Raw genomic sequence first — 25,604 nt, forward strand, 5'->3', positions numbered from 1 at the left:
CAAGTGTGATGGGGGGGGGGGGGGGTCTGATGACCCCCCTGGGCATTTGCACGGGGTGCCTGCTGATAGATATCAGCAGTCACCCCGGTCCCTGGCGCGCGGCGGGGACCGAAATTCCCACGGGCATACAGGTACGCCCTTGGTCCTTAAGTACCAGGGAGCAAAGGCGTACCTGTACGCCCTTGGTCCTTAAGGGGTTAAGGAGTTAAACCTGCAGGGTGTATTCACACGTATAGTGTCTTGCACATCTTTGATGCTGCAAATTTGGAGCTGTGTTTTGTCAGTTTTGCATTAAAAGCTGCAGCTTCCAGCCCTACACATAAAATATGCTTCAACTGTACCCTTAAATGGGCTCTTTCAGATAAAAAAAAAAAATCTATACAAATAAAATACTTGCCCTTTCCTGGGCTCTGCATTTCCCAGATTGGCAACATCCGGCCACCTGCTGTTCTTCACTTGTAGCTGTTGGAACAGTCACTGACTGAGACGGGATACCACTGTGGCAGTGATTTGCTTAGTGGTCAGGTCCTGCTTCAATGAGTCTTCTCAGAAGCAATTACAAATGGAGAACAGCGGGGGACCAGAAGTCGGTAGACTGGGATCTGGGGGCAAAATACCATTGCAAACCTATCCTGACCTATCCTGCTCTGGAAAGTTCCTGACATGGACAGAGGTGTCGGCAAAGAGCACTTTGGTCAGACAGAAAAGAATGAAAATGAAAGAGCTTCCTGTGAAGCATACAGCAGTTAAGTATTGGAAGGATTAAGATTTTTAAATAGAAGTAATTTACAAATCTGTTCAACATTTTGGCACCAGTTCATTTTAAAAAAAAGTTTACCACCGAGTACCCTTTAATTAGGTTGTCACAGATAACATATTGTATTATCCATAAAGTTTTATCAAATGGTAAAAACATGATCTATATCTGTTTTCTAAACTTTACTAGTTTTTGGTTTTGTTTTGCTAGTTATTTGTGGTGGATGTACAGACAGGGCAGATCACAAAGATCCCCATCTTGAAAGATCGTGAGCCGGTTAATACAACTCCTCAGAGCTGTGGAATCCATGCCATTGAGATAAACCCTTCCCAGACATTGTTGGCTACCGGAGGAGATAACCCCAACAGCCTGGCAGTGTATCGGCTGCCCACCCTGGATCCCATCTGTGTGGGAGACGTGAGTTTTACTTTTGACACAGTAACTCAAACAAAAAAAAAATTAAACAAATGTAAATATATAATTATATTTTGTTGCTTTTTTTTTAGTCTATGTTCACATCAGTGTTAAAGAGCACCATTTGGGCGCACTGTTACACACTGATAATGGGGATGGACGGAGAGTGTTACACCGGACCCTGTCGGATCCCAACAGGTCCCATTCACTTTATATAGGGTCCATTGGGGTTCCCTTAGATGTTTGTTATTTTGCCAGATTTTTTTTTTAGAGAGGAAAAAAAAAGCACATTACTGCACATAAACTTCAATGGGGATTTCCCTGTCCCATTCACACAGCGGAATTTCCACATTCCGGATTCCGCAAAATCGTTTTGCTTTTTTGAGCAGAATAGCAGAAAATCTGCTGATTGAACATGCCCTTCGAAGCACCGTTCATTTACTCAGTTAGGCTATGTTCAAATGGCAGAATTTATGTGTGGAATTCTGCATGAATTTTCCAATGGGCAGTCCACATTGATTTCAATGTGATTCTGCTGCACTGCTCACACGGCAGAATTTGGCTTCCTACTAATAGCAGGTTCTGCACAGCTACATGTGAATTCACAGTCTATTAACTGTATTGAAAGATTTGACTGACCATGAATTTGGGACATTGATTATGCAGCACTTGAATTATGCTGTTATGCATCATTTATTCCTTTACAGTAGTAACAGTGCAACAGTACAGGGAAGAGTCTTAGCATTAAGCTTTTTGCATTAGTGCACACAAAACACTATTTGTCCATTGCACTTGTCCAACACCTTGTTTTCTCAGTCTCTCTTCATTGGGGGACCCCTTACTGATGAGTATATGCTCTTGCCACAAGGAGGTGCTGCTGACACTAGGGGGGGGGGGGGGGGGGGAAGATGGCTCCTCCCTGGCAGAATATACCCGCCCACTGGAAGTGAAGTAATCAGTTTTAGCTAGTGTCAATAGGAGATAAGACCTGGTCTTCTTTATTATTTTCTAGTAAGGGCTGTTTAATTATTTTTATTTTTTTCCCCTCCTTTTTGTTTCCCTTTTTCAGATGGGGGTTCAGGAGCATGGTGCGACCTGTTCCCCCATATGCGATGAAGGGGCACAGACATAGGGTATGTACTGTTAACCCCTTCTCGCCAACAGACAGTGCCTGTATGTTGTACCCTGAGTCCGGGTCCCCCACTGCCCCTGCTTGCCACGCTATCTTAGCCTGGTATGATGCAGCGTGGCCATAAGCTGGTTGAAGACAACTGAGGTGAGTATAGAAGATGGCGTCCGCAGGTATGTAGAGTAGAGTATGTACCCCCCCCCCCTGCCCTCTTTAAAAAGGGACTCTGTCCTTTATTGCAGGGCTCGCTCAGGGTTTCATGGGAGGGCTGTGTGTCTGCATTCTATGTTCTGGGGAGGACAACCACCGGCCTTTTTCAGCGGCTCCCTCCACAGGCGTTCTTTTCGAGCTCTCTTTCGAACAGCCTTGGTGTTCCTCCTTTCCGCCAGCTATGTTTTCCCCCACTGCGGGTCAGCAGTGTGCTGGGGGCTCAGCAGGCAGGAGTCAAGGGCTCTGGCGGCACATGGCCGCCCTTCTTCTCCTGAGTCAGCGTGCCCCAGGAGACCAGGCTGCGCCTAGTCTCCATTTTTCAGGGGAGCTATGGCGGCATGTGGCTCCGCCCTTCTCCCCCTGGGCACGCCGCCCAGGAGGCCAGGAAGTGCCTCCTCTACAGGTTCACTTGCCCTACGGATCATTCCTGTAGCCGGCGGGTGCTTACCCGTAGATCTTATGATGGGCGCCTCCAGCGGCATCTAGCTCCGCCCCTCCACCGTCGTCTTGCTCGGCCCCTCCTTCATTGCGGGGCTCAGCGGCGCTCCGTTCTCTGAGTGCCTCCGTTTGCCTGGGTTAGGCACGCTCTTTTCTCCTGGCCTCGGAGCTGTGCGACACCTTGGCAGGCGCTTCCGGGTGTGCTGCTCCGTACCTTCGCCTCTCCGAGGCTGCAGCATGCGTATTCCTAGTGTCCCTGCATGAGGGGCGTGGTGTGGGCTTCCTAGCCCATTCTATCTTCGTGGGTTCATAAGGACAGATTCAGTGCAAGGCGCCTTGTTCCCCACGCTTCCTTACTAAGTGGGTGTATTATATTTAAAAAATAATTTTATAAAAATAAAAAAATATATAACAAATTAAGTGAATCTGCTGCTGGTCTCTCAGACCATTTAGTGGTGTTTGGGCCCTCTTTTGTGGCCTATAATTAAATTGTGCCTTATTTTGCATGCACCCTTGTGACCTCTGGGACACAAAATTACAGCCTTAGCCTGTACTATCTATCGCTTTTCGGCCTTTTGGCTTAGATCAAGTGTAGTATCTTTTTTTATCAGTTTTATATCTGATGCGTCCCCTATCTGGGAACCATATATTAAATGGATTTTTGAGAACGGGGGCCGATTTTCGAAGCTTGCTTCCTTCTCCCCATGCATTGACCCGATAAGGCAGTATCTTCAGGTACAGTGCACCAAAAATATCTGCTGGGATCTTTTTTTTTTCTGGGACTGTATATGGGGGTCCCTTTGTCTCCATCACCCTGTATGGGACCTGATAGGACACACTGCATTGGCCTCTGGCATACCTTTTTTCACCAGGGTTCTCACTCTGTCAGAGACACACGTGACTCGCTGTGGCGGGTCGTGCCAGGAATTTTATCACCAGCGCCTTATCGGCACCTGAAGGGGCACTCATTACGCCAGACCGTTGTCCGCACAGTTTCCGCCGCTGTCTATCTCTGGGCTGCCGCAGGCATAGCTGTGGCTTGCTGTACCTCACTGTTGGTGTGAGTACTGTCAGAGGGTTCCTGCAGACACAAGGGACTGCTGCCAGTCATTAGTCTGCATGCCTATACCACTGGGTCACCCATAAGATTGGCTACACTCCTGTGCCCCACTGTCTGTGGGAGGGTTCAAAGGAGTGTTTGTGTGCTCAGGAATCTTCCACTAGTCAGCCGGACGGCTGTCCCCGTAGTTTACTGCTACGTTGGGTCAACTACCATACACTTCCCACAGCGTGGCAGAAGTTCTGGTAACTCACTGCCTAGGCGTAGTTCCGAGGTGGGTCTCCCCATGTTGCTCCATGGGCCCTCTGCAATGTGCCACATGCTGGTTCGTGGGGTTCCCTACTTTACCAGGTCCCTCTCCACATGCCTGCCGCCCTCATGGCTTCAGGCTGGTAGCCAACTTTTAGTGTGTGGTTCTGAATGCAGGACTCTGTGTGGCCATGGTCCCTATGCCAGATAGCCAGACTGTGTCTGCATGGCTTTCTAATCCACCAGGTCACCTCCCCCATTCCTGCCGCTCCCGCGACTGCAGTCCAGTTACTCCTTCCATGTGAAGTTGGCCTCTATGGGTTCATGGGACATCTTCTGTGTTTGCATGTTTCCTGCCCCACATGCACCCCTCATCTCTTGCATCTGCGACAGAAGTCCTTGTGTGTAGCACCACTAGGAGATGGGGTGTGGGCGTCTCTTGCAGGTTCCATGGCTACAGCTGCACTCTGTTCCATTTTTCTAAGAGTGCCACGTTGGTCTGCTAGGGGCATGGTTGTGGCACACTGTTGGATGCTGAGTCTGTCTTCCATTCTGCCGGACTTTTGGATGTCTGGCTGTCTGCGGTTTCCTTTGTGTCTGCAGTTTGGTATCCCACTACTATCGTGAGGAACCGTGTCTGTGTCCCTATGTATACTAAGGTCCTCGGCACATGTAGAGCCCACCCTCCCTTCTGTTCGGTGTGGTGGGCCTTCGTGTGAGCTTGTTCTAAAGATCTGAGATGGTTTAGCACCTCTGTTCTGGCAGGGGGCCTGTTAGGGCGACAGTCTGTTAAGCCCCCCCTCTGCCTTCAGGTATTTTCCTAGTTTCCCGTGCAGGGTGGCTCAGGCGTCTGCTCTGTTGCCTTAGACACATCTAGGATGGCTCAGTTGGCAACCAACTGGTCCAGGGTTTGACCTCGATGGGGTGTTCCTCTCAACGCTGTTGGTTGCTGTGTGCGTGTTCTTCTTACTCGCATTTGTAGCCATGTCTTTGTTTCTTTGCCCAGCTCCTGTGTCCAGGTTTCTGATCCCTTCATATTTCTATATGTTGTCGTAGGGTTCCTGGGTGACTACGTCCACCCGTTGCCGTAAGTCGGAATTTCCCTGCTTCGACTCTTCCTTGCGTAATTGTCAATCCCGCATCCACAGTGGGTACGAGGATCAGTGTGCTGGCATGGTCTCGTCCACACCTTGTTTTTCCCCTCCACTAGAGGGACTATTTAGCTTATGCTATCTTCTGCCAAGATGGAGCCATCTCTCTACTCAAGTTATTTGTTTATTAATCTTCTGCTGCTCATGCAGCCTTGGCACTCTCCTCTGTTGGAGGAGTTTACGCACTCATGTATGGCTCAGCGACACAGTCTAGCCACTGTCTGTTTGGGTCCTGCCATTGCTCTCCTCCTCCCTTGGTGCAATCTCCCTGGAAGTAATCCAAAGAAGAAAAGATGTCCAGCACTGGTGATACACTTAAAACTTGCTTTATGTGCTTGACAAGAGTCACAGTACAGGTAAGGAACATCACATACACAACATGCAGTTAAAATACCTGAGATACAGGTCACCTGTATCACAATATAAGAACATTCAAAAAACCAGACATGGATGAACGGATTCTTATATAAACATTTTGACAAACAGGATTTCTTTGTCTTATCCCAGTCTTAACATATCAATTCTTCTTGAAAGAAGATAATTTATTCAAGATAAAACATTTTCTTAATTTATCTTTAGGTATATAATTCTCAATATTAAATCACCAGAGGCCGTATGGAAACACTTTACGGTGTATAAATTGCCATTTTTTACATATGTGGAAACATAATGATTTATATGAAAATATTTAGATATAATAGTTTATTTTGTAATGTGTCTTCCATTAAAATTATAATTTAATTGTTATTTTATTCATTCTCTGTTTATTGTTACTATATTTGTTAACATAAATGTGTCAATTTTGTAACAATCTGTAGATTTTTTGCAAGCCGCGATAGCGGCATGTGCCCCTGGATTTAAATGTACTAGAGGCAATAGGTTTCCCTATTGATAAGTCTTCTCTTGATATCTCCTCCTCTTACCCCCATTTTAACTCTCTCGACACCAGACACCCGCAAGGAATCCATAGCGTGTATTTCCCTAAAATGTCGGGACAGCATAGAAGTCCCTACTTTAACTCCTTTGGTATCTGAATGTGCCTTCTGGTCCGAGTTTTTTATGTATTTGTTGGGGAACCTACATACTGTGTATTACAGAGTTGCAGGATCCAACGTAGACAAGCAGTTTTGTATTGCAATTGATGTACTCCCGTATCGATTAAGTTTTACTTGTAGAGCAAGAAATTATTTCTTTTGTGGGGAGCATGTATTTACAGGTAATGCATCTGTTTATGGCCACATCCCCAATTACCCGTAGTTTGTAGAAATTCGCCGAGCCCTCCGGTTATTTATTAGCATTGGTTGTACTGAAAAGATTGGGAAAGACAAATGAACCTATCATGGGACCCCTCTTAGACACTACTTGCATTCCATTTTTAATTACCTCTTTCATGATGGGGTCAGTTTCAAGGATAGGAGTATATTTCCGGATAATGTTTTTGATTTGGCCAAACTGGGCACTATATGGTGTTACAAAAAATACTTTCTTCTGTTTTTTTATTTTGTTTATAATGTGACGAGTGTTTTTTAGTGTAAGTGACAAGTTTCTCTTTCCACTGCGTTCGTCCCGGTATGGGCTCTGACCAAACAGTCCTGTGGGTAGCCCCTCTTTTATTTATTTTTTTATTTATTTATTTTTAGCCTATCTTTTTAACCCCTTAATATTTACGTATATTTACGTCCTGCGCCGGCTCCCGCGATATGAAGCGGGATCGCGCCGCGATCCCGCATCATATCGCGTCGGTCCCGGCGCTAATCAACGGCCGGGACCCGCGGCTAATACCACACATCGCCGATCGCGGCGATGTGCGGTATTAACCCTTTAGAAGCGGCAGTCAAAGCTGACCGCCGCTTCTAAAGTGAAAGTGAAAGTGACCCGGCTGCTCAGTCGGGCTGTTCGGGACCGCCGCGGTGAAATCGCGGCGTCCCGAACAGCTGATCGGACACCGGGAGGGCTCTTACCTGCCTCCCCGGTGTCCGATCGACGAATGACTGCTCCGTGCCTGAGATCCAGGCAGGAGCAGTCATGCGCCGATAATGCTGATCACAGGCATGTTAATACACGCCAGTGATCAGCATAGGAGATCAGTGTGTGCAGTGTTATAGGTCCCTATGGGACCTATAACACTGCAAAAAAAATGTAAAAAAAAAGTGTTAATAAAGGTCATTTAACCCCTTCCCTAATAAAAGTTTGAATCACCCCCCTTTTCCCATAAAAAAATAAAACAGTGTAAAAAAAATAAAAAATAAACATATGTGGTATCGCCGCGTGCGTAAATGTCCGAACTATAAAAATATATCATTAATTAAGCCGTACGGTCAATGGCGTACGCGCAAAAAAATTCCAAAGTCCAAAAAAGCGTATTTTGGTCACTTTTTATATCATTAAAAAATGAATAAAAAGTGATCAAAAAGTCCGATCAAAACAAAAATCATACCGATAAAAACTTCAGATCACGGCGCAAAAAATGAGTCCTCATACCACCCCATACGTGGAAAAATAAAAAAGTTATAGGGGTCAGAAGATGACATTTTTAAACGTATAAATTTTCCTGCATGTAGTTATGATTTTTTCCAGAAGTGCGACAAAATCAAACCTATATAAGTAGGGTATCATTTTAACCGTATGGACCTACAGAATAATTATAAGGTGTAATTTTTACCGAAATATGCACTGCGTAGAAACCAAAGCCCCCAAAAGTTACAAAATGGCGTTTTTTTTTCGATTTTGTCGCACAATGATTTTTTTTTCCGTTTCGCTGTGCATTTTTGGGTAAAATGACTAATGTCACTGCAAAGTAGAATTGGCGACGCAAAAAATAAGCCATAATATGGATTTTTAGGTGGAAAATTGAAAGGGTTATGATTTTTAAAAGGTAAGGAGGAAAAAACGAAAGTGCAAAAACGGAAAAACCCTGAGTCCTTAAGGGGTTAAAGCACCGATCCCCGTCTCTAATCTTTGCTTATCAGAACAATTAATCCGTTAACCAAAATTACCCCCACGTATCTACAAGATACGAAACATGTAATTAACATCTTGCAACTAAAGTGGGAACCTGACGTGACATGGGCCACATGTGATGTGGTGGGTTTATACCAGTCTGTCCCATGGGAGGCAGGTTTGATGGCCCTTAGACATCACATGGAACATTATAGTAATTACTCCCGTGGTCTGAGGGAATTTATCGCCGTCGCTACAGAGTTTTTGTTAAATCATAATTACTATATGTTTAACGACAATTTCTTCCTTCAGAACAGGGGAGCATCTATGGTACTCCCCCTCCTTTGCAAATATTTTTGTTTTACTGGGAGCAACTGTTCATTTTTTTTCACCTACGAACCCATATTCAGATCAGTTGGATAGGTAGGTACATAGACTATTTATTGATAATTTGGAAGGGCACAGTTTTTCCAGTTTGTGGAATATATCAGCCAGAACAGTCTTAATCTTAAGTTTACAATACATTTTAGTTAAAAGTCTATACATTTTTTTTTTTAGGTGATATGTTAACTTATAAAGGGTCAAATATACCGCTTTTTTCCATATAGAAAAGATACAGCTACAAACGCTGTTTTGATGGCATAGTCTTGCCACCCTAGGCATGTCATACAAAATATTCCCTTTGGTGAGATGTGTAGAGGAAAGATTAGAGAGAGAGATCAGTGCTTTAAAAAATAGACTAAAACAGAGGGGCTACCCACAGGACTGTTTAAACAAGGCCCATACCAGGATGAACGCAGTGGAAAGAGACACACTTGTCACTTACACTAAAAAACGCTCGTCACATTATAAACAAAATAGTAAACAGAAGACAGTATTTTTTGTAACACCATATAGTGCCCAGTTTGGCCAAATCAAAAACATTATCCGGAAATATACTCCTATCCTTGAACCTGACCCCATCATGAGGTAATTAAAAATGAAATTCAAGCAGTGTCTAAAAGGGGTCCCACGATAGGTTCATGTCTCTCCCAGTCTTTTCAGTACCACCAATGCTAATAAAAAAAAAAAACCTGAGGGCTCGGCCAATTTCTACAAACTACAGGTAATTGGGGATGTGGCCATAACAGATGCATTACCTGTAAATACATGCTCTCCACAAAAGAAATAATTTCTTGCTCTACCGGTAAAACTTATTCGATACAGGAGTACATCAATTGCAATACAAAACTGCTTGTCTACGTGGCTACCTGCAACTCTGTAATACACAGTATGTAGGTTCCACATCAAATACATTTAAAACTCTGATAAGAAGGCACATAGGCACATTCAGATACCAAAGGAGTTAAAGTAGGTATTTCAATGCTGTCCCGACATTTTAGGGAAATACACGGGGGCACTAAGGATTCCTTGCGGGTGTCTGGAGTCGAGAGTGTTTAAAATGGAGGTAAGAGGAAAGAGGAGGAGATCTCAAGAGAAGACTTATTAATAAGGAAACCTATTGGATTTTTCTCCTCGTCACCAGACATCCGCAGGGTATGAATAGGAGGCTAGACTTAATCATGACCTATTGAATAACCCTGTGGGTTTGTTACATATGTGGAAAATAGTATAATTGCCTCTAGTAAATTTAAAATCAGGGGCACATGCCACTATCGCGGCTTGCAAAGAATCTATAGATTATTGTTACAAAAATTGACACATTTATGTTACCAAATATAGTAACATTAAACAAAGAATGAAAAAAATAACAATTAAATTATAATTTTAATGTAAGACACATTACAAAATAAACTATAACTAAATGATTTCCATTTAAATCATTGTTTCCACATATGTAAAAAATGTATACATCGTAAAGTGTTTCCATACGGCCTCTGGTGATTTAATATTGAGAATTGTATACCTACAGATAAATTTAAGATAATTTCTTCAAGATAAAACATTTTTTTATGACAAGAAGAATTGATATGCCCATGTTCAGACTGGGAGAAGACAAAAAAATCCTGTTTGTTAAAATGTTTATATAAGAATCCATGCATCCATGTCTGGTTTTTGAATGTTCTTATATTGTGATACACGTGACCTGTATCTCAGTTATTTTAACTACATGTTGTGTATGTTAATTTAGTCTACGATTAAGCACCTGTTAGTGCGAAACTCGTCAGATGTTCCTTGCCTGGACTGTGACTCCCCCCCCCCCCCCCCCCCCCCCCCAAAGAAGAGCGACTGAGAAAAGATTATTTTTTTTTTTTTCTGTACTCACCGTAAAATCTCTTTCTCGTAGCCTTTATTGGGGGACTTTTTTCCGTGATTGTTTTCAGAGGTCCTTCGTACTTGTTGGACTTCTACTGCTTTGTGACAAAAATGATTGATTACCTCACTTCATGTGGGCGGGTATATCCTGCCAGGGAGGAGCCAACTTTTTTTTTTTTCCCCGAGTGTCAGCGCCTCCTAGTGGCAAGAGCATATACCCATCTGTAAGGTGTCCCCCAATGAAGGCTACAAGAAAGAGAGATTTTACGGTGAGTACAAAAAAAATCTCCTTTATTCTATCATTGATAATTTTAGCTTTTGTAATGGATACACCTGCCTGATGAGGTATTCCACTAAAGAATGACAGTAACACATTGGCATTTGTATCTAATAATTAGAAGAGTATTCTGAGCTAAACATCCAGTACTGACTGGTGGTCAGGCATGTTTGTTTTTGCATATTTATATAACCCATCTTTTTGTGCAATTGGATATGTGCTTTTAGTGCCCCTGCACATTGATAACTGTCTTTTTAAACCAATATCTGGCTCAGTTGAATTGGATACTCTTTTTAACATAAGGAGCAAAACTTGGTAATTATCATGATTGTTTGTTTTGGGTGTTTATTTTATCATACCCAATTAAAAGTTATATACTAGGTATATGTCCATAGCATACTAGTCTTCTGTTTGCTGCTTTTCTGTTTTATCTAGCATAAAAAAGTATGGTATTTATCAATCACTATGCTTGTTGTTCTTGCTGAATATTGTTTAAACATAACAGGTAACCCCTCTAGTTGACCAGAAAATAAAAAATAACGTGCGGTCTTATGTGGGACCAAAACAGTTACTCTTACTTATAATGTGAGCATAGCCTTATCTCAATGGGTCCGAATTGTTTGCAGATTAATGTCTTAACATTTAATTAAACTATCAAATTCTGAGATGGCACAAACTTATATGAACAGTTTTCAAATGCGCCTGATTTGTCAAAGTGGCTCAGGCTGTTTGATAAATCTGGTTCATCTGTAGACTATTAAGACTATTAATTGCCTTACTTTACATTAGAATCTTTCAGAAAAATTTTGGTCCATTTAGGCCTCACCTATTTACACAGAAGCCCTTTTTTCTCTATTGGCTCCATTGGGGGACACAGACCGTGGGTGTATGCTGCTGTCTCTAGGAGGAATGACACTATGGCAACAAAAAAAGTTGGCTCCTCCCAGCAGGATATACCCGCCTCCAGGCCCTGAGCTAATCAGTTTAAGCTTAGTGTCTGAAGGAGGTGGACATGGTCTGGATTTCTCCAGACCAGGTCTTATGTTTTTTAATTTTCCTAGTTAGGGAATGTGTTAGTTTTTTATTCCTTTTTCTTTCACGTTTTCAGGTGGGGACTCAGGAACTGCGGCTCACTGTTTCCCCATTGCGATTGGGGGGGGCACAGACATTGCGTATATGTGCTGTTAACCTCTCGCCAACGGTCAGCGCCTGGGGTTGTACCTCATGGGTCCGGGTCCCCCTATTTCCCTGCTCTCCTCGCTCGCACATGGTAGCTCGGCGTGATGCAGGTAACAGAAAGCTGACTGAAGACTTCACAGAAGACTCCATTAGGTAAGTTCTTCTAACTATGTGAGTATATATTTTTCTCCCTTTTTAGGGGCTGACTTACAACTTCTGGAGACCCTCATTTTTTGGCCCACATTTCAGGATCTAAGGGGCTGGCCTGTATTGGGGCTCTATCTTTATTCAAGCAGGGGTGAGCAATGGCATTTTGGGCAGGAAGGGGTTACCTTATTACTTTATTTTATGTACGTGTGTGGGTTTTTATACTATGCGGCTGTCAGCCGCAGCGCTTACTAGGCGTCTGACAGCCGCAGCGTTTGTACTGTTCTACGCACGGAGCGGCGACTTGCTTTCAGTTTCGGCAGCAGACAGCTGCCGGCGGACATGTGTATCGCCCGCTCACTTCCCCGCAGAAGCGACTGACATGTGCGCCCGAGGCAAGGAGCGGGCGCCATTACTATTCTTCTTCACGGCGGCTGGGGCGCTATAGCTCCGCCCACAGGGCCGCCGGAGCTTACTGGAGGGGGCGAATCACCCTCCAATCAGCGCCGTGCACACGATTTCCGGGGTCAGAGGCCAATTAGACAGTGCCCCTGCTCCAGGCACGCCCCCCTATGGCTATTGGCTGGCCTGTTTCTCCCTCTCTTTCACTCAGAGCGGAGTTCTCCTCACAGCAGCTGCCACAGGGAACACAGACTCGGGTGAGAGTTCTTTTTTCATTATCTCCGTACCTAGAACTGTTCCTCCCTCTAAACAGACAATTGGAGCATTAGTTTCCTATTTTGTGTGTAAGAACTGTAATTCCAAAATGCCTGGTTCTGCTGAACCCACTTGCTCTGCCTGCTCTCTTCTGCCCCAGACCCCATGGTACCCCCGGATGCTCTTTCATTTCCGGTGGATTCGGCTGCCCCTCCAGCCTGGGTTTCTTCCTTATCCCAGTATATGGCTGACTTGACTCAAGTCTCCCGTTCGGTGGCTGAGGCCTCCCGTGACGTGGGGTCTGCCTTGAAGAAGTCTGCCCTGCGCCGGCCCTCTAAAGGGACCCGCTCCCCTTCTCCACATAACTCACGCTCTCACAACCGTACTAGGGGTGCATCATCTGACTTTTCCATTGAGTCTTTAGGAAGACGTGGGCGCTCCCCTCGTGGGTCCCGGCCCTCCAGGTCTGGTCACAAACGTCGCTCCTCCAGAGGACGTTCCCGCAGTCGCGCCACTGCCTCGCCAGAGCCGCGTACCTGGTCAGGGTCGCCCCCCCCTCCACGGCTGCCTCCACTCGTTCACATCCTCCTGGTGAACTGGCAGATGAGGCATTCAAATCGGCATCTGACTCGGAGGACCGCTTGGATTCAGTTGAAATGGTGAACTCATTGGTTGCGGCCATAAAAGACACCTTTCACTTAGAGGACCCAGGATCTTCGGACGTGACTCCTGAAGTATCCTTTCATCGTGTTAAACAGACACCTCAAAGGTTCAGCTCTCACGCTGAATTTGACACCCTTCTGGAATCTGCATTGAAACATCCAGACAAGAGGTTCCCGGGAAGGAAGAAGGTTCAGGTGCATTACCCATTCGACAAGGACCTTGCCTCTAAGGTGGTTTCCCCTCCCTCGGTGGATCCACCAATTTCCCGCCTCTCTAAGTCTACCACACTGCCACTGGCAGATGTGGCTGCTTTCAAGGACCCGACGGACAAGAAGGTGGAGCCCTTAGCGAAGTTTGCCTCTGAAGCAGCAGGCTCTTCTCTTCTTCCGACCTTCGCCTCTACTTCCCAGAGGAAGTCCTCTTCCTTTCGGTCCTTTCGGACGTTTGGCCCGAATAAGGGGTCGGGGCAGGCGCCTTCGCAGGACAAGAAGGCTCCCTCGTTCCGGGCGCGCCCGTCTTGGAAGTCGGACACCAACCGTTCCGGACGTTTTGCGGCCAAATCGGGCAACCGCAAACACACTTCCGCATGAAGTGATGCCCCCACCCGCAGATTTTTCTCGGGTGGGAGGTCGCCTCTATTTTTTCGAGACATCTGGACCACACACATTCAGGACTCTTGGGTCAGGGACGTGGTGTCCAACGGATACCGAATAGAGTTTGCCTCCCTCCCGAGTGATCGTTTTTTTCAGTCCCGGGCTCCCCGGTCTCCTTCTCTGGCGAAGCAGTTTCAGGAGGCTCTCCGGTCCCTGCTTCTCCAGGGAGTTATTGTCCCCGTTACTCTAAGGGAACATTTTAGGGGTTTCTATTCCAATCTTTTTGTGGTTCCCAAGAAGGGCGTTTGGTGCGTCTCAACAGTCATCTTCTCATCCGCCACTTTCGAATGGAATCCCTCCGTTCGGTAGTGGCATCCATGGAACAAGGGGAATTTCTTTCTTCGGTGGACATCAAAGATGCCTACCTCCATGTTCCAATATTTCCCGGCCATCAACGGTACCTCCGTTTTGAGGTTCCAGAGGGGCATTTTCAATTCGTAGCCCTCCCCTTTTGGTCTGGCTACTGCTCCTCGGGTCTTAACCAAGATCTTTGCGCCAGTGATAGCCCTGTTGCGGTCGAGGGGAGTCCAAGTGATCCCTTACCTAGATGATCTTCTCATCAAGGCTCCCACCAGAGTCCAGACCCTGGAGAATGTGGATCTCGCCCTCCGGACCCTGGATCGCTTCGGGTGGATGGTAAACAGGGACAAGTATGTCCTTTCTCCCTCTGTCTCTGATCTTCCTGGGACTTCAATTCAACACGGCCTCTGCCCGGATTTGCCTTCCGCTGGACAAACTTCTGACTCTCCTGTCAGGAGTCCGCGTCCGCTCCCTTCGGGCCCAGGTCCCAGTTTCCATCCGCGTTTGCATGGAAGTCTTGGGTCGGATGGTAGCGGTCATGGAGGCCGTACCCTTTGCCCAGTTTCATTACCTTCCCCTTCAACTGGCGATTCTCTCTCTCGATGGGACAGATCGCCTCTGTCTCTCGATCGCAAGATTGCTCTCCCTCGTCGGATCAGTCAGTCTCTGCTCTGGTGGCTCCGCTCCCCCCATCTTCTTCAGGGGCAATCATATCTTCCCCTCCACTGGCAGGTGGTTACAACGGATGCCAGTCTGTCGGGCCGGGGCGGTGTGTTCAGGGACTGGACAGTTCAAGGCCTCTGGTCTCCCCGGGAAGCTCTTCTTCCGATAAACATCTTGGAATTGAGGGCGATTCTTCTTTACCTTCTTCATTGGGGGTCCCTGCTTCAGTCCCACCCTGTCCGCATCCAGTCGGACAACACCACGGCTGTGGCGTACATAAATCGGCAAGGTGGCACTCACAGCTCGGCAGCCATGGCCGAGGTGACGAAGATTCTCATCTGGGCGGAAAACAAGGTTCCGGCCATTTCGGCGATTCACATTCCAGGTGTGCTCAACTGGGAAGCGGACTTCCTCAGCCGGTCCTCGGCCGACCCCAGTGAGTGGTCTCTGCATCCGGAGGTCGTCGCGCAGATCTGCGACCTCTGATGCATTCCAGACGTGGACCTCTTCGCGTCTCGGCACAATCGGAAGATCCTTCCGTTTGTGGCGAAGTCCCGGGACCCCCTGGCGCTAGCTGTGGACGCCCTAGTGATTCCTTGGACAGGGTTTGCTCTGCCCTATCGGTTTCCTCCCCTTCCGCTCCTTCTCAGGGTTCTGAGGAAGCTCAAAGCGGAGGGCGTTCCCGCCATACAGGTAGCTCCAGATTGGCCCCCGAAGGTCGTGGTACGTTGACGTGGTCAGGCTCCTGGACGACACTCAACTACGCCTTCCACTTCGTTCGGACCTTCTGTCTCAGGGTCCTCTCTGTCACCCCAATTTACAGTCGCTGCATTTGACGGCGTGGCGGTTGAGACCGCGGTTTTGAAAGCCCGCGGTTTCTCTTCCCAAGTTATTCGCACCATGCTCAGGGCTCGTAAACCCTCCTCTCCAAAAATTTACCACCGTACTTGGAGGTCTTATTTTTGTTTGTGTGAAGCTCAGGTTTTGTGTCCTGTTACTTTTTCTGTTCCCCGTCTTCTCTCTTTCTTGCAGTCTGGTTTGGAACTGGGGTTGTCTCTCAGTTCCCTTAAGGGTCAGATTTCGTCCCTTTCTATTCTTTTCCAGCGTCCTCTGGCTTCTAATTCTCATGTCCGGACCTTTCTTCAAGGAGTGGCGCATGCTGCCCCTCCTTATGTCACCTTCTCCCCCTTGGGACTTGAATCTGGTTCTGGGGGTCCTCCAGGGTGAACCTTTTGAACCCCTTAGGGAGGTGTCCCTGCGCCTCCTTACTTGGAAAGTGGCGTTTCTTGTTGCCATCACCTCCTTTCGAAGGGTGTCTGAACTGGCAGCTCTCTCCTACCGTTCTCCATTTCTGGAGATTAATCAGGACAAGGTTGTCTTCCAGCCAGATCCTTCCTTTTTTGCCTAAGGTTGTTTCGGCCTTTCATCTCATTGAGGACTTTGTTCTTCCGTCCTTCTGTCCCGCTCCTTCTCATTCTAAGGAGCATTTACTCCACAAACTGGATGTGGTTCGGGCTGTTCGGTCTTATCTCTCCATCACTTCTTCGTTTCGTCAGTGTGATTCCTTTTTCATCCTTACAGAAGGTCGTCACAAGGGACAACCTGCTTCCAAGGCCAACATTTCTCAGTGGATCCGGTCTGCCATTTCGGAAGCCTATCGCTGTAGGGGGAAGGTTCCTCCCTTCAGGGTTGTGGTTCATTCTACCCGTTCTGTTGGGGCATCCTGGGCTCTCCAGAACAAGGCCTCGGCCCCGCAGATTTGCAGGGCGGATACTTGGTCGTCTTTGCACACTTTCTCGAGGTTCTGCCGGGTTCATACCTTCGCATCGGCTGATGCTAGTCTGGGCCGTAAAGTGCTGCAGGCGGCAGTGGAACAGCAGTTTGCCTAACTGATTATCTGCCCACCCAAGGGATGGCTTTGGTATGTCCCACGGTCTGTGTCCCCCAATGGAGCCGATAGAGAAAAGGAGATTTTTTTTTTTTTAACACTTACCGTAAAATCTCTTTCTCGAAGGATCCATTGGGGACACAGCTCCCACCCTTTTGGGTTTCTGTCCGAGGGTGTGTTCAGTTACATTTTTTTCTTCTGGTTCTCGGACAGTTCATTTATTTACCTTGACCTGTCGGTCCTCTCCTATTGCTCTGGTACTAAAACTGATTAGCTCAGGTTCTGGAGGCGGGTATATCCTGCTGGGAGGAGCCAACTTTTTTTGTTGCCATAGTGTCATACCTCCTAGAGACAGCAGCATACACCCACGGTCTGTGTCCCCCAATGGATCCTTCGAGAAAGAGATTTTACAGTAAGTGTTAAATCTCCTTTTTTCAGCTAAAACCCTTTTGTCAGAAGAGGCCCAAACTCTCCGTGTGACATCCCACAGTATTCTCCTGGAATACTATGTACTGCTGGGAACCCTTCTATTAATGTTCTTATTTTGAAATCCCAATTCATACTGTTCAGATCCTACCTTGTCTCACTTAATTACACATATTGCTTTTATTGCTATTACTATTAACAACTTTCTTGTTCCTTTTAAGGAGGGTCACAATGACTGGATCTTCTCTATTGCATGGATTAGTGACACCTTGGTTGTGTCAGGTTAGTTACATTCTAAACTGTTTCACGTAGTCTTATATGGTTTAAGCAAATGTACAGAACTGCATAATAAATATATACTTTTATTTTAATTTTTTTCTCAACTTACCAAACTCCTCTAATTGCTAAAAAAAAATTATTCATTCTTAAAGGAGATTTGCGGCAAAAAGGTTTTAACTCTTCCTGTCCCCAGGCCGCAAAAAGAAAAAAACTTTAACTCCCCTTCCTATGTTCACCCCTTGCAGAGATATCGGTGTCCCGTTCCTCCGGCGCTGCTGGCTTTGGGCTTCTTAGGCTCGAAACATAACGGCGCTGTCATCATATCGCCAGCCGCAGTGATGTCCCGCCTTGGTCAGTGATAGGCTGAGCGCACTGTCATGTAAGGAGCCTGGGCCTGCCTAGTCCCTGATGCCCGGGCTCCTTACATGACAATGCAATCAGTCTATCACTGGTCAAGGCTGGACATCACTGTGGCCGGCGATATGCTGACAGCGCTGTGACATTTCGAGCCTAAGAAACCAGAAGTTATCAGCATCGAGGAAAGGGACGCCCATATCTCCGCAACGAGGTAACGTAGGAAGGTGTTGTTTTTTTTTTTACGTCCTGCGCCTGCTCCCGCGATATGAAGCGGGATCACGCCACGATCCCGCATCATATTGCGTTGGTCCCGGCGCTCATCAACGGCTGGGACCCGCGGCTAATACCACACATCGCCGATTGCGGCGAAGTGCGGTATTAACCCTTTAGAAGCGGTGGTCAAAGCTGACCGCCGCTTCGAAAGTGAAAGTGACCCGGCTGCTCAGTCGGGCTGTTCGGGACCGCCGCGGTGAAATCGCGGCGTCCCGAACAGCTTGCAGGACACCGGGAGGGCCCTTACCTGCCTCCTCGGTGTCCGATCGGCGAATGACTGCTCCGTGCCTGAGATCCGGGCAGGAGCAGTCAAGCGCCGATAACACTGATCCACAGGCGTGTTAATACACGCCTGTGATCTGTGTAAAAGATCAGTGTGTGCAGTGTTATGCAGTGTGTGCAGTGTTATAGGCAAAAAAAAAGTAAAAAAAAAAGTGTTAAAGGTCATTTAACCCCTTCCCTAATAAAAGTTTGAATCACCCCCCTTTTCCCATAAAAAAAATAAAACAGTGTAAAAAAATAAATAAAAATAAACATATGTGGTATCGCCGCGTGCGTAAATGTCCGAACTATAAAAATATATCATTAATTAAACTGCACGGTCAATGGCGTACGCGCAAAAAAATTCCAAAGTCAAAAAAAGCGCATTTTTGGTCACTTTTTATACCATTAAAAAATGAATAAAAAGTGATCAAAAAGTCCGATCAAAACAAAAATCATACCGATAAAAACGTCAGATCACGGCGCAAAAAATGAGTCCTCATACCACCCTGTACGTGGAAAACTAAAAAAGTTTATAGGGGTCAGAAGATGACATTTTTAAACGTATACATTTTCCTGCATGTAGTTATGATTTTTTCCAGAAGTGCGACAAAATCAAACCTATATAAGTAGGGTATCATTTTAACCGTATGGACATACAGAATAATAAGGTGTAAATTTTACCGAAATATGCACTGCGTAGAAACGGAAGCCCCCAAAAGTTACAAAATGGCGTTTTTCTTCGATTTTGTCGCACAATGATTTTTTTTTTCCGTTTCGCCGTGCATTTTTGGGTAAAATGACTAATGTCACTGCAAAGTAGAATTGGCGACACAAAAAATAAGCCATAATATGGATTTTTAGGTGAAACATTGAAAGGGTTATGATTTTTAAAAGGTAAGGAGGAAAAAAACGAAAGTGCAAAAACCCTGAGTCCTTAAGGGGTTAATCTGTCTCCAAACGGATCATCTCCATGATCAATCAGGTTGCGTGATGCATGAAGTCTATTGTGATAAGAGGGAGGAGTGGCTGTAGAGCACTCTACAGCAGTGTTTTTCAAACAGTGTGTCCCCATCTGTAAACTACTTGGAAAACACTGCTGTAGAGAGACATAGAAAATTTTCTTCAAGCTGCAGCTTTCTCACCCCAGTGCTGGATTCACTAGACATGAATGGAGTGGATGTGGTGTAATGTCACAAACACTGAAGCCCAAAGCTGGCATTATGAACATAAATGTCCAGAAAATGTACCAGTGGCTGGACACCCCAGCGATCAAAGATCTTATACCCTATCCTTTGGATAGGGGATAAGATGTCTAGGGGCGGAGTACCCCTTTATGGGTGTATTCACACGTACAGTATCCTGCACATATTTGATGCTGCAGGTTTCAATGTAAACTTAATGGTTGAACACAGCTTGAAATCTGCAGCACAGGATGCTGTACATGTGAATACACCAGTATCCCAAGGTAAATTGCATATCTTCTATCCAAAAGTGATGGGACTAGTGTTTGTGCTGTTCTCTATCTCGGGCAGCTCCATAGACAATGAATGTAGTGGGGGCACAAATTAACACTTGGAAAATACCTCTTTAAGTTCTCAGAAACCTAAACACTACACAGGTAACTAATGTAGGAAAAATTGTGTCTTTCATCTCAGAACCTCTGTGCAAATGTATAAAATTGGGCTGGCTCAGCAATATCTTGGATAAGTACCTGGGTGCTACCTTACATTGAATAAACAGCTAACAGAACTCAATGCTAGAAATCAAGAATCAATGCTAGAAGAGATGCACACCCAATCAGACAATGTCGTACAAAATAAAATTTTTTATTAAAGAATAACAAATTATACAAAAGTACAAAATCAACATAAGAGAAGACACACCTATTAAAAACAAAAGGCTCGAACTGAGCCACACTAAAGCAACCGGAAGACACTGTGTGGGTGTCACCCCAGGGCAGGGGCTAAGTAATAATGTAAACCCCCCCCCCCTGTCCAAGTAATATGTGCCTGTGCTACCTCCTAGAGCAGGGGTCCTCAAACTACGGCCCGCGGGCCACAAATGCGGCCCGCCGAGGACATTTATCTTGCCCGCCGCTGCCTGGGACATCCCTGTGTCCCGAAAGATGATGCGCTCTTGGAGGCCCCGCGTTTACTTTAAAAACACAGGGGCCGCCGGGAAGGTGGCGCACACAGCGACGTCACTAATGTCCCGTACGTGCGCGCGCCCATAGCAACGGAGTGCAGAGGAGCGGAGCAGCGATGAGGACGTGCGCTGGCCAGCTTGATAAGTGTTACCAGCGGCACGTCAGCTTCGGTGCTCCGACCACCGCTCCTTCGGTCCCGGGACTTGCTGCTGTCCGGAATGGAGGAGCGGTGGTTGGAGCACTGAAGTGGGGCAGAACACAGGCATCCAGCCTTACACTGTATGGCTGGAGGCTGTATGTCTGTGGGGAACTATACTGCACCTAATTTGGGGGATCTATACTGCACCTAATGTGGGGAGACTGTACTGCACCTAATGTGGGGGGACTGTACTGCACCTAATGTGGGGGAACTGTGCTGCGTACTTAAAGGGGTAGTCCACTAAGAAGATATATAAGTGTGCATAGGAATTTGTTCATTTTTTTTTTTGTCTATAGTCCGGCCCTCCAACGGTCTGAGGGACCGTGAACTGGCCCCCCATTTAAAAAGTTTGAGGATCCCTGTCCTAGAGTGACATGAATACCACAAATGTGTACCCAATAATATGCATGAAATTGTAGAGCACAATTGCAAAACAATGATATGGTGTGTGTATAGAGAGACCTAAAAAAAAGGAATCAAAGTATCGTGCAAACCAGCTTAAAATAAACAATGTTTCTCATCATATCTTCTGTACACGAGGCTGTCTATGACAACATATGGAATTATCTGCTAACATGGGTAGTATAAGTAAATCATGGCGATCACATGACCAGTCATATTGTGTGGCTTGGGACATGTGATTTGTGCAGATGGCACTGAGGATAGTATGCCGAAACGCGATGTGCGCAGATGTAAAAATACACAGTACGTGCTGACATAATACTCGGCGCACTATACGCATTGATGATTGGTTGAACTTTAACCTATGCGCCAGATGATGCCCAATATGGCGCCTGATGGTGCTTAATTCGGCGCCGGATGATGCCCATGAGCATGATGTGATGGTTATCCACACTTGACAAGTATATACCTAATTCCATATTGTATATGACACGGTAATCTGTAACACCTCTACACCCCTGAGGAAGTCACATGTGATGACGGAACGTGTGGGGTCCTTGTTGGACATGGGCTCGTATACATCACTGTTCCTCTTGTCCTGGTTCTGCCTGGTTTGCTTCCCCTTATGAGATGTTTGTATACAAGCTTATTTCTTATTTCAAAATTGTTTGTATACATTGTTAATCTTTTTTTCTCATACATTGTTGATTTTAAACTGCTCTGCATGATACTTTGATTAATTATATATTTTTTTTTTTTTTTTTTTTTTTTAAAGCCGAGGAACGTGCTTTCGATTCACCCAAAGTGCAAGAAAAAGTGCAAACGTGTTACACTAAAAAAACGTGCACAAAGGATGCGGTCTATCGCTAGCCCTTCTCCGATAGGAGAGAGGCCCCCCAACAAACCTTACCCTTCGCCTCCGGACCAAAAGGTACCTGCGAGGTTCCAGGTTCGATGTCCCTTTTCGCCGAAGCTACTAGGGGACCACAAATGCTCCCGGCATCCCCCTTGGCGTTAGCCAAGGTATCTGCCCGCAGAGCCGATTACGGTAGGTACCCTGCCAAGCAGGAGTACCCGGGGTGTTTGCAGGGAGGTGCGGAACCTAATGGCCACACACACCTCCCCTAGACCGCCAGGAGGGACACCCAGAAGGGCTACCGCATCCTGACAAATCCTGTGAACACACAACACGCAAAAAGTGACACAGTGAGACAAAAAAGAAATAAATAAGTGAATGTGTGCAGATATACTGCCCGGACATCCGGCCGGATCTATAAAAATTTCTCTGATCCTAGCCAGAAGGCCGGGAATCAAGAGGTGAGTGCCACAAGGTGAAGAGATTATGGTGCCCGTGCTTCAACTCAGTGAGTCTATCCTCCCAGTGAGTTTCGGCACCTCGGGGTCACCACTCCCCGAGGCACAAAAGTACCTCGGCTCTAGACCCTCTCAGCCTCATGGCGAGACCCGGAGGGAACAGGTCACATCGGGGCAGCCGTCGAGCTGATTCCTCAGAACCAGCCCCGGAAAGCCCTGGTACACCTGCATCCTCCATGCAGCACCCATCCCCACCAGCCCCATACCGGCGTTACGGTACACCGGCATGAAAAACTGATAAGAACAGATACTACACTTGATCTTAGCCAAAAGGCCGAGAAGCGATTAATTATAGGTCTCTCTATACACACACCATATCATTGTTTTGCTATTGTGCTCTACAGTTTCATGCATTTTATTGGGTACACATTTGTGGTATTCATGTCACTCCTAGGAGGTAGCACCGGCACATATTACCTGGGCAGGGTGGTTTACGTTTTACATAGCACCTGCCATGGGGGCGGGGAGACACCCACAGGGTCTCCCAGTTGCTGTAGTGTGGCTTAGTTCGAGCCTTTTTAAGTGTTTGTTTTTTAATAAGTGTGTCTTCTCTTATGCTGATTTTGTCCTGAGCAACTCCGTTTTAGCTTAGTGTTAGCAGGAGGCAGACACAGGTCTGGAGCTCTCCAGACCTGGCCTTATTTTCTTTTTTTTTTTTTTCCTAACTTCTAATAAAAAAAAAAATGTCTCCCCTTTTTTTGTTTTCTCTAGCATGGGCTGACAGGAGCATGGTGCTGCCTGATCCCCCCCCCCCCCCCCCACTTGCAAGGTAGGGACACAATGCATTGCTGGAAGGGCCATTAACCCCTCCTCACCACCAACCAGCGCAGGGTGGTGAACCCAGGGTCCTGGTCCCCTCCATTGCCCCTGTTTGCCAGCTGGGTCCTGCTTAAGTCAGGTGGCCCTAGCTGGTCGAAGACTTCAGGGGTAAGTATGGTGTGTGTGTGTGTGTGTGTGTGTCCTCCCCTCTTATACCTCATGGGGCAGGGTCCTTCTCTCCCTCCTGGTCCTCTGCCTGTCTCTTGAGGTTCCCTTCAGGGCCATTAGGGGTTAACTCTCCGCAGTCCTGCCTTGCGGCTTCCTGTGCGCACAGCATCTGGGTCTGTCGGGGAGTCATTCCATCCTCAGTGCCGCTGGCTGTGGACAGTTAGAGCAGTTCCCCGTGGCTCGGGCCTACTGGTGACTCCGCCCGCTCTGATGTGCCAGCGGCGTCCCTTCCTGAGCGCTCTGCATTGTGGCCACGCTACATCTGCACCCAGTGTCCCTGGTTTGGTCCCTGGGCAATAATGCTACTAAGCCACTGCTCGGGCCTAGTTATACAGCACTCTCTTCTCGGTCCGGGCTGTGGGCAGTTACACTAATTGAGCCCGCGGCTCAGGCCTGATCATAAGTTCTTCCCACTTTTCGGATCCGGCGCGCGTGCCCGGGCTTCTGGGAGCTCCTTCTCTGCCTCTCATCTGTTAGCGCGCTCCGGGTGCAGGACTTATCCTATCCTGGAGGAGTGCACACTGTAAAGGGATGCATTTCTATTTCTCCTCCTCTTCCCCCCCCCCCCCCCCCACTTCTCACCCTATGCGGCTACAGCGCATGCTCTAGGGGTAGGAGCTCTGTCCACTCCTGGAGTTGCGTGTGCTGCCGGGGTCAGCTGGTCCCTCCCTCCCTGCTCTTGGTCAGCGTGGACCTTATTACATCTGTCCTGCTTTGCAGACCCTGTCCAGCCTCTCTGCCGGTATCCTGCTGCTGTCTGCTCCAGCTGTGCCTGCAAGACCTGCCTTTCTCAGGACACAGGAATCTAGGTGAGATCACTCCTTGTCTGTCTGGTTGTCTGCCTTAATAGTGCCCTTTTCCCTTTTTTGCCCTGTTCACTTATTATTCCTCAGGCTGTAAGACTAAAATGCCAGGCTGTTCCTCTGAACCTACCTGTCCACCCAGTGCATCCCTGCGGCCCAGTCCTACCCCTGGCTACTATGCAGGATGGTCCCCCCCCCCCCCCCCCGGCGGCGGGAGGTCTGATCCCGCTCCTGAGTGGTGGATAGTCTGGTGTCTGCAGTCAGGGACACCGTCCATCTACAGGACCCAGGAACTTCTGGCTCAGCCCCTGAATTTTCTTTCCGCCGTGCTCGTCTGGCTCCCCAGGTTTTCAGCCCACACACTGAATTTGACGAGCTGTTAGAGGTGGCTTGGAAGCATCCGGATAAGCGCTTCCACGGGACTAAGAAGCTTCGAGCTAGATCTCCTTTTCCTCAGGACCTGGTTACAAAGTGGTCTTCTGCCCCTACGGTGGACCCTTCTGTGTCATGGCTGTCTAAATCTACTACCCTCCCGCTGGCCGACACAGCTGCCTTTTTTTAAAGATACCTCAGGTAAGCGTAAGAGTAAAAAATTTGACAAAATTCACCTTTTGAGGCGGGGGGGTCGGCTTTGTCCCCAGCTTTTTCCTCCACTTGATTTTCCAAAGCCCTTTCCGTTTGGGCTGGTCCATTGCTCCAGGGGATCTTGGCAGGTGCTTCCCCCGGCGTCTTGGTAGATTTAGGGCAACAAATCGCTAATGAGGGGGACTACCTCCTTGGAGTCTGCTCGCTGCGCTGCCTTTGCCTCTGGTGGCTCTTCAGTGCTCCATGTGGCTAAAGGCTTGGAACGCCGATGCAGCCTCAAAGCGTTCACTCACTGAACTTCCCGTTCTGGGATCTTGTCTATTTTGCAACTTCTAGATAAGATCATCTGAGGATAGCGGGGGCAAGAGCTTCCTTTGCCTCAAAATCGTACGCACCATTCAGACTCACAGCGGAAGAGGTCTTCCTTTTCGCCTTTTTCTTTTCTCTGGACGCCCGGACAAGCCGGCGGCCTCTCAGG

At 47.1% G+C, this 25,604-nt stretch overlaps 1 protein-coding gene, 1 non-coding gene and 1 pseudogene across 2 annotated transcripts in view; 2 read left to right on the forward strand and 1 right to left on the reverse strand.

Moving 5' to 3' along the window:
• The window catches only part of DCAF12 (DDB1 and CUL4 associated factor 12), a 75,896-nt gene that overhangs the window by 20,028 nt on the left and 30,264 nt on the right, over positions 1 to 25,604 (forward strand). The window contains exons 3-4 of the mRNA XM_056542622.1: positions 968 to 1,174; positions 17,679 to 17,739. Of these exons, the coding sequence (XP_056398597.1) occupies positions 968 to 1,174; positions 17,679 to 17,739 (268 nt within the window). The remainder of the gene's footprint in view (positions 1 to 967; positions 1,175 to 17,678; positions 17,740 to 25,604) is intronic.
• On the forward strand, positions 3,508 to 3,699 carry LOC130337382 (U2 spliceosomal RNA). The gene has a single exon (XR_008878274.1). It is a non-coding gene; the product is annotated as a U2 spliceosomal RNA (small nuclear RNA).
• LOC130343450 (U2 spliceosomal RNA) lies at positions 22,928 to 23,037 on the reverse strand (annotated as a pseudogene).

This window comes from Hyla sarda, chromosome 1, assembly GCF_029499605.1.
Source record: "Hyla sarda isolate aHylSar1 chromosome 1, aHylSar1.hap1, whole genome shotgun sequence".
Classification (NCBI taxonomy): domain Eukaryota; kingdom Metazoa; phylum Chordata; class Amphibia; order Anura; family Hylidae; genus Hyla; species Hyla sarda.